Source organism: Haliotis rufescens, unplaced genomic scaffold, assembly GCF_023055435.1.
Source record: "Haliotis rufescens isolate VD_foot unplaced genomic scaffold, xgHalRufe1.0.p SCAF_6, whole genome shotgun sequence".
NCBI lineage: Eukaryota > Metazoa > Mollusca > Gastropoda > Lepetellida > Haliotidae > Haliotis > Haliotis rufescens.
Genome location: NW_025964334.1, coordinates 27,141,138 through 27,158,745, shown reverse-complemented (window position 1 = coordinate 27,158,745; position 17,608 = coordinate 27,141,138). Strand labels below are relative to the sequence as shown.

The 17,608-nt window shown below is 39.9% G+C and overlaps 1 protein-coding gene across 5 annotated transcripts in view; it reads left to right on the top strand.

Moving 5' to 3' along the window:
* The window catches only part of LOC124118805 (DENN domain-containing protein 2A-like), a 97,188-nt gene extending 84,297 nt beyond the window's left edge, over positions 1 to 12,891 (top strand). For all 5 annotated transcript variants that reach the window (XM_046481106.2, XM_046481108.2, XM_046481105.2 and 2 more), the window contains 10 exons: positions 2,802 to 2,871; positions 3,475 to 3,546; positions 4,908 to 5,027; positions 6,119 to 6,181; positions 6,562 to 6,668; positions 7,080 to 7,263; positions 7,765 to 7,888; positions 8,211 to 8,329; positions 9,172 to 9,298; positions 11,254 to 12,891. In XM_046481106.2, coding sequence (XP_046337062.2) covers positions 2,802 to 2,871; positions 3,475 to 3,546; positions 4,908 to 5,027; positions 6,119 to 6,181; positions 6,562 to 6,668; positions 7,080 to 7,263; positions 7,765 to 7,888; positions 8,211 to 8,329; positions 9,172 to 9,298; positions 11,254 to 11,375 — 1,108 coding nt within the window. In that variant the 3' untranslated portion in view covers positions 11,376 to 12,891. The remainder of the gene's footprint in view (positions 1 to 2,801; positions 2,872 to 3,474; positions 3,547 to 4,907; positions 5,028 to 6,118; positions 6,182 to 6,561; positions 6,669 to 7,079; positions 7,264 to 7,764; positions 7,889 to 8,210; positions 8,330 to 9,171; positions 9,299 to 11,253) is intronic.
* The last annotated feature ends 4,717 nt before the right edge of the window (positions 12,892 to 17,608 follow it).

Here is a 17,608-nt window from a genome sequence, read left to right as displayed (position 1 = left end):
TGGCTTTTCACTTCCTTGTCTTATTTAGATGATATGTGACAGGAAGCACACTGTAACAAGTATGTTACTATCAGCAGAAAGCTCCTCCAGACATCCATCACGGGAGAGGGTTTCAGCTTCAGCATACATCTTCTCTGTGAAGAACGGAAATCAACAGAGTGGACTCTGTAGACTGTGTAGATATTTATTGTTTTGACTCTCTTGACTCAAAGCCTGAAATAAATAATTCAATAAGTATTGTAATAATATTTCTACTTCTATATTTTTTTTATGAACAATGCATATTCACCTTCTCAAAATATTACTTATTCAGAAAACAACATTCTTCTCTCCGAAATAGAGAAATTTTAGGAAAATAAATCACAGTGAATAACGTTACCTGCTACTTTAGAACAATCTTGAAGGTATCAATCTGATAAGTGCAAACAAGTTGGATTCCCCACATACATGATGTCCATACCTGGTGTCACCCGTCACCCATGATATTGCTTGTATATCGTTAAAGCGGTGTAAAACCCAGCTCACTCACTAACTCCTGTGTTGCCATGGGTCAACCATTATGAGGACAGGCTTCTGACTAAGACTCTCCGTCACAACACAACAGTACTTTTTCCTCACAAAATCAGACACATATCTCTGTTCCAATATAAAAATCAAAACCAAGTAACATTAGAGTGAGTGAGTATGGTTTTACGCCTCTTTTGGCAATATTCCAGCAATATCACAGCAGGGGACACCAGGAATGGGCTTCACACACTGCACCCATGTGGGCAATATGACCTGGGTCTTTGGTGTGATGAGGGGCAGTGGGGTAGCCTAGTGGTTAAAGCATTCACATTCGATTCCCCACATGGGTACAATGTGTGAAGCTCATTTCTCGTGTACCCCAAGTGATATTGCTGGAATATTGCTAAAAACACACTCACCATGCTCACTCATTCACTCATTGGTGTGATGATTTTAAATGATAATTATTTCCTTAGAGACTTGCGCAAGTCTACAGACAGCATTTGATGGCCACCTTGTCCTTCAGGCAAACTGAACAGGATGTACTTTTTTAAAGTGTTTGTTTGCTGTGTTCTGCATATAATGTCAGAGTAACAGTGGTTGTTAATCTTTTTATTTCAAAGATGGATGATTGCATGTTCAGTAGAAGCTGTATTTGATCATCTGTGAAGACAGTTATCATTGCTAACACCAGCAGTGTCACAGGTGGCTCAGTGGTCTTCATGTGCAGTACAGAGTTATGTCCTTTATCTGTATGGATCTGCTGGTCCTAGGTTTTAATCCCAGATGTTTACCCAGTTATGGTCCTTTGTCTGTCAGCACCATACCCGTGCATGATCATGGGCTACATCCATACATACATACGCTTTTAACATTATTCCAGTTATATCACGGCGTGTCAGCTTAATGTGGGGGGGAAGCCCAAAGTGATGTAGGTCTTAGACGTTTACCACTTCAGTGAAACTCACGAGCACGGGTATGGTGCTGACAAACCTAGAAACATAATTGGGGCGAACTGGGATTCGAATCCACAATCATAGGTTTCTGGCCTGCCTAAGGGACGCAACTCTGCACAGCAAATCGTGGCGCCTTAGACGACTGGGCCACCCGTGCCCCCACATTAAGCAGAATGTAATGTAAGCGAGAAACTGTTAGAGCAGCTTAGTTCCTAACTCAACCTTGCTCACCTCAACCTCTGGTTCGTTTGGTACAGGAATAAGTAAAAAAGGCTGCTGTTATATATTAACAAATTGTAAACATGCAATGGGGTTCAATGTCCTGTTCAAGATTGTTCCACTTATATTGTGATGTGCATGCATGCATGTGTGTGTGTGGCTACTTGTACAAGTCCGGACTAGCTGGTTTTATAGTGAGGTTCCATGCTTCAGTTTAACATGGACAACACACTCAGACCCAGTATACTGACTGACCAGTCCTTGTTTTTTCCCCTTTAAATGCCGAGTGCTAGACAGGGTAACAACAAGTATCATTGTTTAGCGTCTTTTGGTATGACACGGCTACAGGATCAAACTACTGACCTCCTGGCAAGATGCTCCATCCACTGGACCACGGAGGCGGTCAAAAGAGACTATTTCTCAGTGTTTATTTGTATGCAATCTCATTAAAATCAGATCTTAGTTTTCGCTACCGCTAAACAAAGATCTGAGGACATCCCATTACGGGTCACGTCCTTTCACGAATTTTGACCGACCAATGAAATGACTGACAAGAAATCGACATTAGCAAATCAGAAGGTAGCTTTCTCGAGCTTTACGACACTAGTTTCAAACTGGCGACTACGCTTTGAAACATATTTTGACGTATTCTCGATTAAAAAAATTAAACTGATAAGAAGAACGTTCTGGAATGGCTTATAGATGGCCTAGATTGTATGGATATAATCATAAAACCTGTTACTGTCGTTGGAATACCCCTTGTTAAATATTTTGTTGTTGCATGATTAGAAAACACATTCCGATTGTCACTTTCATGATTTGGTAAGCGACGTTCTGATTGGTTGGATGAAAGGTCGTTCTGATGTGACCCTTAATGGGATGTCCTCAGATCTTTGTTTAGCATAAGTGCGAACTATGATCTGATTTTAATGAGATTGATTTGGATGATTTGCCACATCATGGTATCTTGATGTGTACTGATGGAAACAAATACAAATATTTTAATTGTTAACTTGTTGATGAAAATCATGTGCAATATTTACGTGTTCTCTCATTTACTTCCACCAGAATATATCATCAGATGTATTTATATTCTAACCAAGATATTTTGTGTTGCAGTGAGTCCTACTCGTTTGTTCTGACCAACATCGATGGAGAGAGGGTGTATGGATACTGTCGCAGGATACAGGTAGGGCAATGACAGCTCATTCAAATTGTCAGAATAATTTGTGCAGCCACACAGGTTTATAGAACTACCATTACCTAACGCCTAAATCATCTTACAATTTGGACCTTCTTATTCATCACTTGTACTGGGCCAGGGTCCCATTCGAGTAGCACTGGTGACTTGTTGTAAAGAGAGTTGTGTCCCTTAGCTGTCCGGATCCGCTGGTCATAGGTTTGAATCCTGTTTCACAGCAGCAATGATCATTGATCAGGACCATACCAACGTGGTGGAGTTCACCTGAGAAGTAACATCAACAGCTTGTGTCCATGGGCTTTCCTCCAACATTAGTCCCGTGGGCACGCCAGAAACCTATGATCGGTTCGTATCCTGGTTCGCCCCGATTTTGTTTCTAGGTTAGTCAGCACCATACCTGTACTTGTGGGTTTCCCCAATGTGGTAAATGTCGAAGTCCTGCATCACTTCGGGCTTTCCTCCCACCTTAAGGTGACAAGCCATGATAAAACTGGAACACTATTCAAAGAGGTGTTAAACCCAAGTCACTCCTCCCACACTAAGCTGCCACTCTGTGAAATACTGTTTAAGTCGACTGTATTCCTGTTCCAGCCACCTGACTCAAATCTGCAGGAGGTGATCTGTATCATCAGCCCAGTGGATGCCTTCAACATGTACAATAAGGTAGGAGGGGACACAACCAGTTGGAGACCCCTGGGGATGCTGGGGAAAAAAATAGTTCTCTTTGATAGATTTATGAATTACATTAATGAAGTCATATATCAGCAGTCACTCAAGATTTCTTCAACTGATATAAGAAAATTTGTTATTTACCAAAATGTTGTCAATCTGAGAATACAATAACCCCAATCTAGGATAAATAAGTAGGTAAGCAGCTTCTTATCCTTGTTTTTTAAGGTAACTGAAATGTGAATTGGGTGGTCATTTTGGCTCACTAAATTAAAGATTAGGTGGCCACAGGTACTCACTGAACTAAAGATTAGGTTGTCATAGCAGCTCACTGAACTAAAGATTGGGTGGTCACAGGGCTTACTGAACTAAAGATTGGGTGGTCACAGGGGCTCATAGAACTAAAGATTGGGTGGTCACAGGGGCTCACTGAACTAAAGATTGGGTGGCCACAGGGGCGCACTTAACTAAAGATTAGGTTGTCACGGGAGCTCACTGAACTAAAGATTGGGTGGCCACAGGTGCGCACTGAACTAAAGATTAGGTTGTCATGGGAGTTCACTGAACTAAAGATTGGGTGGTCACAGGGGCTCATAGAACTAAAGATTGGGTGGCCTTAGGTGCTCACTGAACTAAAGATTGGGTGGCCACAGGTGCTCACTGAACTAAAGATTGGGTGGTCACAGGGGCTCACTGAACTAAAGATTAGGTGGTCACAGGGGCTCACTGAACTAAAGATTGGGTGGCCACAGGGCTTACTGAACTAAAGATTGGGTGGTCACAGGGGCTCATAGAACTAAAGATTGGGTGGTCACAGGGGCTCACTGAACTAAAGATTGGGTGGCCACAGGGGCGCACTTAACTAAAGATTAGGTTGTCACGGGAGCTCACTGAACTAAAGATTGGGTGGCCACAGGTGCGCACTGAACTAAAGATTAGGTTGTCATGGGAGTTCACTGAACTAAAGATTGGGTGGTCACAGGGGCTCATAGAACTAAAGATTGGGTGGCCTTAGGTGCTCACTGAACTAAAGATTGGGTGGCCACAGGTGCTCACTGAACTAAAGATTGGGTGGTCACAGGGGCTCACTGAACTAAAGATTAGGTGGTCACAGGGGCTCACTGAACTAAAGATTGGGTGGCCACAGGGGCGCACTTAACTAAAGATTGGGTGGTCACAGGGGCTCACTGAACTAAAGATTAGGTGGTCACAGGGGCTCACTGAACTAAGGATTAGGTTCAACAGGGTGTCATAGATACCTTCTTGTTTGCTTGATCCAGGTCTGGTTGCATGTGTAGTCTTTCATGATACTGATAATTACAAATACCAACTTTCTCTCATTTTGTTTTGTTTAGTTGTTGGATGAGATTGAGAAGCGCAGAGCGACCTCCACTGACCTTGCACAAGAACTGATTGCAGCATCCTTTGGTCGCCCTCTACCGGGGCCTGGCAAGGTTGTCAACATCCGAACACTGGTGAGAGAGATTTGTATGTCAAGGATGGAGGCTTGAATGATGTTCCACTATTGATTATGATCAATAACCCTGTACCAATGCAATAGCTGATGTAGGTGTCAATAATTAATAGTGAAGAAATACAGGTAACTTTGACTTGTAATTTCCTAAAAGGTATGCAAAGTATTATTACCCAATAATCATTGATCATTTAAATGAAAAAGATCATAATCAGTGTTGAATGATATGCTTCCAACCACAACAAATACGAAATATCCCCTTCAAGGGGATTCTGGGACGGTGGGGTAGCCAAGTGGTTAAAGCATTTGCTCGTCACACCGAAGACCCAGGTTCTATTTCCCTCATGGGTACAATGTGTGAATCCCGATTTCTAGTGTTCCCTGCCTTGATATTGCTGGAATATTGCAAACAGTGGCGTAAAACCATACTCACTCACTCACTCATGGGGATTCCAGGTTAGAACTGATCCCCAGCAACCTATGCTTGTTGTACAAGATGATTAATGATTTGGGGGGTTAGGCTCAATGTACTAAAACATCAATGACCATACAGTCAGTCAATGATTTGTCTGCTCCAGTCTCAATTATTTGAAGGCCATGATCATATAACTGGAATATTGCTGATTTTGGCACAAAGTTTGTTTGTTGTTTATCTCCACACTCAGCAATATTCCAGTTATGTGATGGCGATATGTAGATAATCGAGCCTGGACCAGACAGTCCAGTGAGTGACATCATGAGCATTGATCTATGCAATTTGGATATGACATGCATCAACCAAGTCAGCGAGTCTGACCACCCGATCCCGCTTACGACAAGCAAGGATTGCTGAAGACCAGTTCTAACCCGGATCTTCACAGGGAATCACAAACAAACTTTCTTAGCCTTATAATAATATTCTCTTGTGACAAAGGTTACAATTTATTTGTTAGCAATTTGAAGAACGAGTACGTACTGGGTGTGCTCCTTGAATTTCATGTTCAGTGTGGTAATCAATAAGCTCTGGTCTATGCCACTGAGTCAGACTTTGTTCAAGTAGTTTGCGGCAAACTATGAAAGAACACATGCAAATTATCATGCTTCTTTTTTCAGGACAAGAAAGGAGAACTGGAAACACTGTTCTTGAACAGGCCGTCAGATGTTCGCAGGGAGAAGGTGAGGTCATATAGGATAAGTTCACTAATGAAGTCAGATGAAATATAAACTCGGAGAAGGAAGTAATAAAATGTCTTTTACATTAGAAAAATTATTAACAACTCATCCACTGAAAAAAAATTCCAAGAAAATGTTTTTAAAAAATGCAGTCGTAGTAATGCAGGATAAGTATACAAATGTAAAAAATTGTTAGATTTTACTAATATTCATCAGACTGTTGGCAAAAAATGAAAATGACACAAAAATACATTGTTGCAAGACATTTTTTAAGTTAGGCTTATATTTTAATTAAAAAGTATCTGGTTGATATCTGAAAGTTAAGATATCTAGTTGTCAATCAAAATCCCAGGAATTATGTCCAATTGTTGTATGTGTTGCAGGTCAACTATGAGTGTCTGCTGAGCTACCTAGGGACGGACAAACTCATCAAGGTGTTCTCATCGCTTATGATGGAACGACGTATCTTGCTGTGTTCAAACAGCCTCAGGTAGGACGTGCTGAGTAATCTTCAACTTTTTGTATTTTTTGTATTTTTCAATCTTCTTTTGGTTTGTTATCATTATTATTTAAAATACTTTTTTGTATTACCCCCTGGAACAAATCCCAGTCTACCCAGGCTAAACCCCCATAGTGCATCAATAAAGGAGGCTTTAATTAAATTTGTGTCTAGAAATCTTCAAAATTAAGTGTGTTCATGTTGGAATCTAGGATGTCAGAAAATAGAAGAACACATAAGCCATAGAAAATGCAAACAGTCACCTACCTCTGTGACGTGACCTTGTGTGTGACCGTGACCTTGTGTGTGACCATGACCTTGTCTGTGACATGACCTTGTGTGTGACCGTGACCTTGTCTGTGACCATGACCTTGTCTGTGACCATGACCTTGTATGTTGCAGCATTCTGACACAGACGGTGCATGCCCTAGTGGCCCTGCTGTATCCATTCAGCTGGCAGCACATCTACATCCCCATCCTCCCGTCCGACATGATTGATGTGTGCGCCTCCCCAACGCCTTTCCTCATCGGTATACTCACATCTCATCTACCTCAAGTACTTGAGCAGGAGGAATTATTGGAGGAGGTATGTGGCCATAGCAGTGTATCAAAAACCATGTGGCCTTGACACTATCAAATAACAAATGGCCCTAAAACTGTATCGAATAACAAGTGGCCCTGGAACTGGATGAAAACGTTTCTAACTGTAGGAAGAAATGGTTTCTTTGCCATGAAACTCTTTAATATAGGGGAAGATTGTATATGCCAACTTTGCATCTGAGGTCATACAATGCTCAATTCTACTGGAGGACATCACATGTTGATGACAATGCAACATTCCAGAGTAATATCATTTTTTTTCTGTCCACATTAAAAGAGATTTATGAAAGCATTGTTTTGGCAATGTTGATAAACATTCTGTGAATACAAAAGGCTTCAAAGGTTTAATTTCCCTGGTGTTGAATATACATCACACCCACAAATCTTGATGCGCAAAACTGTCTATATCTTACACATGTTAAAATGCAGCTGCCCAAGTTTTTCAGGCAAGAAGCAGCCTTGTCAGTATGACACCTTGTGTGTGCAGGTTGTGATTGTAGACGTGGACAAGAAACAGTTTGTGCGGAGTGTCGGAGACGAGGCCACGCTGCTCCCCAAGAAGCTTCAGAAGGCTCTCAAGACGGCAATAAACATGTGCAAGATAGATAGTGGTGAGAGACATCGCACTTTTGAGTGATATTTTTGTTTCTGACTGTTAATATCTTGAAGTTGACATACAGTTTAACTTTGTTTGACATCTAGCACATGCAGTGAGCCCTTGATGCAATGCCTTCCATGTACTGCTAAATCGGATAAAGCATGCTACCTCCCACAGAGTAGATCTCCTGGCAGTCTTTCACATCACACAAGTTCATCAGGATATGTTTCACTGTATTATGTCTGTTGAAAATATCAGTAGTCCTGATCAGCTTGATCAGCCGTTAGCCCCTACTTGCTACGATGTGTTGATGATTCTGGCTGTCTGTCCTCCAGAGTCCGAGACGTCACAATGGCTGATGGTGTCCGAGGCCTTCATGCGGATGTTCATTGAGATTATGGGCCATTTCGGGGAGCATATCACAACACAGCAGGACGGCAGGAAGGTGTTTGAGGTGAGTGGTAACTGAATCATCGGTAGATTGGGAGGAAACGTGTGCACAGCTGATTGCTATTTCCGGCTTAGTTTACGAGAAAATACACACGGTAATCTTAATCTCTGCATATAAAACAATTCCTTTGATGTCACTTCATGTCTAGTGATGTTTTATATTAAATTTCATACTTTTATTGACCAAATTTGTTTTACCTGTTTAATCACCTGAATTCGCTGAAGGGATACGATAACGCTCATCAATTATTTGGACCCCAAAGATAGCGTTGTTTGTTTTTTAAAATGTCCGGACAGAAAAATTGAAATGTCCCGTATGCAATATTTTAAATCGGACATTTGACATTCCCAATTGGACATGTCCGGCGCATATGACTGTTTCCGGACCCCTGATGTTATGTTTATCAGATGTGTTACGTTGTTGTTGTGTTGGTAATGTTTGTTCAAACACTCTGTGTGGAGTCCGGGGTGGAATAGGTCAGGTGGTCAGGCTAGGTGACTTGATTGTGTGTCATTGTACAGCATGGATCTTTGCTCACAATATCGATCACTGGAATGTCTGGTCCATATTTGAATACTTACAGCCCGCCATCATAGCTGGAATGAGGTGTAAAATCAGTTTACACGGTCGCACTCGATTATTTGAATCAAATTCTGAGGTGAATGTTTTTAGGAAAACCTCTTATTATGGTATAAGACTTCGCTTCTTAGAATATTCGCTTCTAATATTTGCATCAGATAGGATATTTTTTTAGAGTATGAAGTGTGGACTTCAAATTAGTTGAGAATCACATGTTGATATGTGAGTTCTCACACTTGAAACCTGGTTTTTGCCTTATGTTACAGAAAGATAAGTTTTTGGCACGTGTGAGCGCCAAGGGCATCAGACAGGTCCTGGAGTGGTTCACTGAGACGCAGATGTTTGAAGTGTTCATGACCAATCAGCGGGAGAAGACTGAATGGGGGACTGTGGGTAAGTTGACAATATTTGGGCAAGATGATACAAAGCAGACGAAAGTTGAATTGAGCACTGTATGTTAAGTTTTCCGTATTTAGGCATACTGCTCGTGACCCGTGATGATCCGGGGTAGAATAGGTCTTCAGCAACCCACACTTGCTGTAACAAGCGACTCGGGTGGTCAGACTCACTGACTTGGTTGATGCATGTCATTGATCCCAATTGGGTAGATCGATGCTCTTGATGTTAATCACTGGATTGTCTGTTCCAGACTCGATTATTTACAGACCACTGTCATATAGCTGGAATATTGCTGAGTGAGGCGTAAAACAACAAACAAACAAAGCATACTGCTCGGAATCGTATGGATTGAGCTGGTCAAGTTTGGCCATATATGGGCTTAATATTGAAAAGTAGTTGAAAAAAGAATTGGTCACAGAGGCAATTTGACAATGTGGTTGAAATGAGTGAGTGAGTGACTTGGTTTTAAGTGCAGGTCTTACACGTTTACCACTTTTGCGAAACCAACGAGCACAGGTATGGTGCTGACAAACCTACAAATATAATCATGGTGAACCAGAATTTGAATTTGAATCATAAGTTTCTGCCATGTCCAAGTGACCTGCACTGTGAACTGTGGCGCCTTAGACGACTGGACCACCCGTGACCCCCTGTTTAAAATGACCAAATGACACGATATGTATATTTAGTCATAGTATGAAAAGCAAATACAGAGTTGCAGCAGAGAAGCTAACATTTTTAGTCCACTAGTCCTTATAATGATAACATATAGCGAGACCCTTAAAAATGGAAAATTTCTACTATTCCTCATGATACTTTACTATTGGGCAGTTTGGCAAGGACTACAAGACTAGTGCCAATTTCTAATGCTGGGTTGGATACCATGTCAACAGTATTTGAACACTAGTGATTAGGTAATAACCCTGTGGTGATACTAGGTTAGAATTGCTGCCCACCAACCTATGCTTGTCATAGGAGGCAACTGAGTGAGTCAGGTGGTGAGGCTTGTTGACCTGGTTGATTGTGTGTCATCGTGCCCTGACCGTGTGGAATGTTGATCATGATATCAATCACTGAATTGTCTGGTCCAGATTTGAAAATTTAAAGGCCACTGTCATATAGCTGGAATATTGCTGAGAGCGGCGTTAAACAACAAACAACAAGATAAAAGTATATTTGCTGCCTTACTTTGGCATGATGATCAGTAGGAGGAGAGAAGGAATTATTTGGATTCTGGATATGTTGTCAGTTTTGGGTTTTGACAGAAGCAGCATTTGCAGGTGGAATGGGGAATAGTTGGTTAGCTTGCGATATTAGGGCAAGCACACATCAACATACATGTATGTGAATACAGATTAACTGTGTGGGTAATTAGGTTATCTTTACATATTTATGCAGATCTTCAGAAGACAGAAATTATTCTCAGAATTTGTAGATGTGGAGGTCAGATTTATTGTATTGCAAGACCGCCTCCATGGTCTAGTGGTAGAGCGTCCGCCCGGAGATCGGAAGGTCCGGGGTTCGATCCCCGGGCGCGCCATACCAAAAGACGTTAAAAGATGGTACTTGTTCTCACCCTGTCTGGCGCTCAGCATTAAGGGGTTAAAGCAAGGACTGGTCGGCTCGGAGTCAATATACTGTGTCTGAGTGGGGTATTCATGTTAAACTGCGGCATGGTATCTCAGTGGGCTAACACTATAAATTGGCAAGCAGCCTAACACACACACACACACACACACGTGCATGCACTATATAAGTGCAATAACCCAGTTTCACCTCACCTCACCTATTGTATTGCTGGAGGTGTGAATCCAATGTTATGCTCAATTCATTTGAGAAGGTTAGTTATTTTTCGTCTATCTGGCAATGCTGTTTGACCAAAGTCATGTTATTGGTGATCGTACAGATGCTGTGAAATATCACTTCGGCATGTGTGTTTTTTGTTTCAGATTTGTTCATGTCAAGATTGTTAGACTTTGAGAGAGAAGATTCCCGTGATTCACACAAAGGTCTTGGTCGGAAGATGAAGAACTTCGGCAAGGCCATCAAAACTAAGCTCGGGCAGACGTGACATGGCGAATGAAGTGGCAGTTCTTCTTAACACACTGTTACAACACCCCCAGTGGCGGCAGGCATATGTGTAATAAACAACCGACTCAAGCAAATGCAGAAATGCATCTGACTTGAGAAAGAGTTTCAACATTTATTTATCACTGTGATATTTACATGTTTCACCATGTTTTTTCGGGTAGTGGAATGGATAGGGTACTTTACTAAGGATCATGATTGGAAACCTTGAAGATGTACTCTTTAATATGTGTGTTCTGCACTGAAGGAAAGTTCCAAAATCATTGTCAGGTCAGAGGTCAATGTCAAGGCACAGGTCAAGGATGTTCCGAGATCATGGTCAGGCCAGAGGTAAAGAAACATTTTAGAGAACAAGGTCAGATCAGAGGTCAAGGACATTTCAGAGATCAGGGTCATGACTTGTGGTCAGTCTAGATTTCAAGGTCAGAGGACTGATGTCAGCTTTTGCAGTGTTAATACTGATCCCACCTCATGTTCCTTCCTGGCAAATAGCATGATGCAATTGATGTCTATGTAACAACCATGGCCATATTCAGAAATGATGTGCAATCTTTCAGTTAGTTACTTCAACAACAGCTATAGCAGCATGGATAAATGTCTTGTGGAAGAATGCAGTCAGTGAAAATGCAAAGAAACTGGAAACTTTAATCTCTTCAGTGAAAGTGTGATAGAAATCATTGACATTGACAAAGAAATAATATCAGGTCTTTAGTGCTGTGGAGTTGGGATGAGCAATACTCACGTCATTCATCATCTGTTTCTTCATGTCTGTAGTGAGAAGCCATCACCACATGTCCACAGTAACACTGCTGATTGAAAAAAACATACATCATTTGAATATTGTTTGTCATTCTCTAATGGAACCATCACTCAATTGTCATGATATTAAATGAGTAATGTTGATTGGACTGTGATCGCCCTTGGTTCACATGACACATTGATCTAATGGCAGAATAGTACCTTAAAATTCTCAGTCAGCTGGATTCAGAAAAGTCAATCAATGTTTGCTGCGAAGACATGGGAACGACTGACCCTGAAACCTGGAACCTCTGCAGAGTGTTCACTGTGTACGGAGGTAGTATACACGGCTCTGTAGCGGGCCTGCATGGCGAGATGACAATAAAATAGATAGGGCTCTTGTTGTCAAATGCTACTAGCCTACCGACACTCCGCTGTTCAACATAGTTTTTGCACAGAGCCTTTGACAACGAGAACCTTGTCTGACTATAAGACTCTTTGTCGTTCACATATTAACACTAATAAGGTTGTGGAAGCATTCTTGCAAATACATTATAAGGCTTTTTACGGTATGAAAATTAATGACTTCTATGACACTTGTCTATAACACAGTAAATTGCTGAATTTTCAATTTAAGAAAGAATATTTGTTAAATTGCAAAATTGAATTTTTGTTAGAAAACAGATGCCTTCATCCAATGACATCATGACAATTATAGCTTACTGACTGGGATGGCCTTGGTCTTAGAAGCAAAGGTGCCACCTGTTAACAGGTCTTTGGTTTGATTCCTGGCATTAGACTGTGACATTAATAGCTGCTACTACATGCTTGTGATGTCTGCAGCAGCTTCTATGTTCTTCCGTGGAGATCTCCAGATGTTAACAGCTTGACAAGGCAGCGATATTAGCACTTGGTGTTAGGTAATGCTGTATTAACGGTAGAGGTGTCACAATGTGCCTACCTCATGTATTGTTACATACCATGATACACAGCCAGGATGTGATATGTATCGTGATACTTCACTTGGGCTGATTGTGTGTGAAATTCTTAAAGCTCTGTCTGCATGGCTGACAAGAGGTTCCTATCAACCAGGTTATGTTGAGATCTTATGACAGGCTATTGTAAACATGCATTTTATATTAGACACCTATCCACTATGTTTGTTTTATGCTACAAAAGTACCGGTAAACGCATGGGACAGTGTTATCATATCAAAAGTAGGGCAATAAAACTCAAAATTAGCTAAAAAATTATGCTTGTATTTGTATGGTTTAATGTAAAAAATAGAAATTGAATATCAAGGCAATTCATAAACATCGAAAATTGGACGTCAACATCGAAAGTAGTCGAGAATGGAAAAATAATGGCATGCGATAACCTCACGAGTGATATCTGTTAAGGACACATTTCAGCAAATGTGATATTTTCCATTAACTTTGGGAACTAAAGTTTACTCACAAAAGCATTTAATTCAAGCTGGTGTGTAGGGTACAAGCCCCCAAATCCCTTCATGCTGCTGAGGCATCTAAACATGGCTTTTGAGAAACTTGGAAACTGTGACTACCGGTACTTGGGAAGGAGCTTGTGCACATCCTTACCAAAATGGAGGAAGTTGTCCAGCTGAGTTTAGGCTTATTCTAATCATGCTAATGGTATAATGCAACAGATGAAGCATGTGTTTCATGATATTCAGTAACACGGGCCCCAGTAGTAGTTATCATACACGGTTATTTTAAAATTTGGTACATATTACACTTTGAAAATTGACAAAGAATTAATACATGAATCGATACATGGGTAGTTCTATTGGCAGGTGCAAATTATTGATACAGCAGTGAATCGTGACGCCCCTCAGTAACAGGTATTTGGCTTTGTAAGAATAGCATTGTGTTATTACAGATGACCGAGTAATTGAATGTTGTAAAATGCAGGTAGTTGTGTTCAATCAGTGTTCCAGTCTTCTTGCTTGTGAGTGCTACCACTTGATATTATGTGACCAAGGGTTTAAATGTTGGTACAACCACGGACCTATATAATACGGTTAAAGAAGTCTGTGATTCAAATATCTATCCATCACATCTGTGCATGACCATCTTCCCTAGGCAAGGGAGTTAACTGACTTTAAAAGTCCAATTTCCACCTTTGCCGAACTAGGCTGGAATTCCTGGGTTCGATCGTAGCGCCTCCAGTTGCTATTATCAATTATGTCCCTTCTAAGCCTCTCCTATGGATCAATCAGATTCCACCTTTCGTATCACTTGCATTTTTTCAAACAAAATGGTGGCGCGCAGTCAAGAAGATATGATTGATAATCAAGATCTATATTGTGATAAAACGAGTCTTATATCGCAAGTGCATCAAATCACATGAGGACCTTGATTAGAAACATGAAAAGATTTAGAAAATATAATATAACGAGTTGGTGGTGCACATGCTTTTCAAATCCTGCAATTGACCGAAATCTGCATGACAGTTGACGAACCGGAATTCAATTTCATTGCCCGATTTTGATTGGATTATGCATAGACTCGTTAGTCCAACCAAAATGTAACTCCATAATACCAGCCTAGTTCGGCAAGGGTGGAAACTGGACTTTTATAGTCAGTTAACTCTCTTGCCTCGGGAAGATGGTGCATGACCTGATGGCAATGCGTCAATCAAGAATTGATTGTCAATATTTTACATTGATGCCTCACTGAACTAAGGATAGTATTGATACACCTAAAAATTAAGACATTATGCTCAGTCATTTCCTGTCCATGAATACACCTCGCATGAATAGACACCATGGTTTCAATCAGTAAACTTTATAGATGTGTATTGGACCCTAGCAAGAGGTACCCACAAACAGCTTCATAAGTAATCAATCCTTATTCTAATCTAGGAATTGGTGGACTTAAAATCAAAATACTGGTAACTGAACAAGGCCAGGCTTATACAATGAGTGCACAATCAGCAATAGCTGAAAGCACTTGTAAAATCGTCAACAGTGGATGGATACACTTGCTGTAACCACTGCATTTCTGTAATTGATTACAGAGACAGATCCTTATTTGGTAGTTTGGTTTGTACAGTTGTTATCCTGAATCTGTTTCGTGTGGGACAAACATTTTAGAGTTTTTGGACTGATGCACGGATAAGTGGGTTCCATGCCTTTGTTATAGTAGCCAATTAAATTCGAAACATTTAAGTACCAGTAATAACTGCAGTGCAGTTTATTCAGGGTCTGTTTTTAACAGATTCTATTGTATATGATTACAAATTTTGCTGGAGTATGACCCTGGTATAAACTTCATAGGCATGAATATATGATCTCAACTTATGAAATAAGCCAGTAGGTCTAATGTGAAGCCTCAAGCTGTAGTTGTGTGTAGAATTGTGTCAGCTTTAAATATGTTAATCACCGTCTGCCAAACTCAACAGTAAACTTAATTTACACAGCTTTAGGCCAAAACAACCAAAAGTAATGTTTCTCGCTGTCAGGCCGGTCAGTTTAAACCAAGCAAACAATGCTATTTTTCCCGTTCCTAATTCAGCCATTCCTAACTTTCCACTTTTTAATCTTCAAGGCTGCCAGCCATGACATACTGTGTACAAAACTATTACAAACTGGTTGTTGCCAAGTACATGGCATATACTTTCTTTTCTTGTTGGACTTAAATAATTACTCTTATTTTCAAGCTGGAATTGATGAGAAACATTGTTTTATTTTTTTGATGGCCCCTTTGAATTGTTTGGATGACGATGATCAAAGGTGTGATGTAGAAATGCAGTACCAGTTCAAAGGTTGTCAGGTCAACGAAGACAAGAGAACCATGGATGTTTGTTTAAAGATAATGGCAATATTTTGTTTTCAAATGTTTATTTGATGTTTTAAGCCCAGTGTTCATCATGGTTATTGTGTTGTCAAGTTTCACTGGCCAATTTACATTACAGATACTTTTTTCTATAATTGTCTATGTTCTTAGATTCGCATAACCTAATTCCTAATATTTGTGGAGCACATAACTTGTGTTGTCATGGTTTTAGTGAAGATATTGCAAATGCCTCATGGTTTTCTATATTTCATCAAACTTTCCTTTTCAAGGCCAGATCAATTTATTTTCTTGTTTTGCAGATGTATTTACCCTGATTTAAAAACACTTGTTTGACAATGATATGAGATCATATCCTGAAACATCACTATTATAATAATTAAGAATGTCATCATCCTTACTATCTTTACTAGTAAAAGATCCTTTGTTTACCTAAAATACGCCATTTATAATAATTCCTTACCTCATTACATCACAGCCATAATTCTGCCTGTTGGCTGTCCTCACACTATAAATCGTTAGATTTTAGTCCTCTTCACTGTCAACTATCCAATACGTAGTTGTGAGGAAAACAGTATTAAGAATGCACTAAAACAATTTTAAGGAATTAACGTCAAACCCTCACAACATTTTATAAAAATATCAATTTCCCCCTGCTTCTTGACATATTGATCAAGAAATTCTGAAAACAAGAAATTAATGTGAAATGGCCGAAGGCAAAAAGTAGAAACCTCCACATGCCAATTTAGAATCAAATCAAGGTTTTTTGTATAGTTCTGTCAGTTTTTTTCTGGCCAGTTATTTCTGGTATTCATTCAAATATTACTTCTGGAGCTCATTTGGGTCTAATTTTGATAATATCAACGCAATTAGCCTACACAATGCAGTCTTTGCAAGAATTTTACCATTTTTTGTCTTTGAAGTATGATGAACTTTTCCTATGAGTGTTTCCTATGAGTGTTTCCTATACATTCTAGATGTTTAATGAAATATTTATATCACCTGTCATTGTAAATATCATTGAATAGTCATCTATTTCACACACCCAATGTATGTAGTATGTTAAGTTTGTGTAGATTTTATATCTTATTTTGCAAGTAGTCTTCATATAGGACATAGATATCTATCAACAAGTGCAGTATTATATTGTGATATTTCCCCAACCTTTTCATGTATGTTTTGTAAAATGGTGCAACCATTGTGTTTTGTACTTTGTAGAATCTCCTATTGACATACTGGAATTGCTGTTTGTTTCCCACAAGATGTCAAAAGAAATGAATTTTTAGAAATAATTCAAATCCGCAAACATTTACAAAATGGTAAAATTAATAATTCAAATTTTTAGAATTCAGCATGAAGAAACCCTGAGATTTTTCATTTCTTAGTTTCATCTTAGTCAGGATTGCTGTTTGTTGTTGAGGCGACATAAGGCATTAGTTTCTTACATTCCTTATTTCAGGAAAATTGATGTGGTGTGGGTTTCTTAATTAGGGATGACCTGTCAAATTGTCACCTTTGGAGATTTTAAATTTCCTCATTTACTTTTTCACCAGCTTGCATCTTCGCAGTAAAAACCACTGTGAGACTTTAGTTTGAGTTTTGGCAGATGAAAGCGATGCTACTGGTGTTGTTTCCTTTACACTGGGTAGGCTAGTGTGATAAC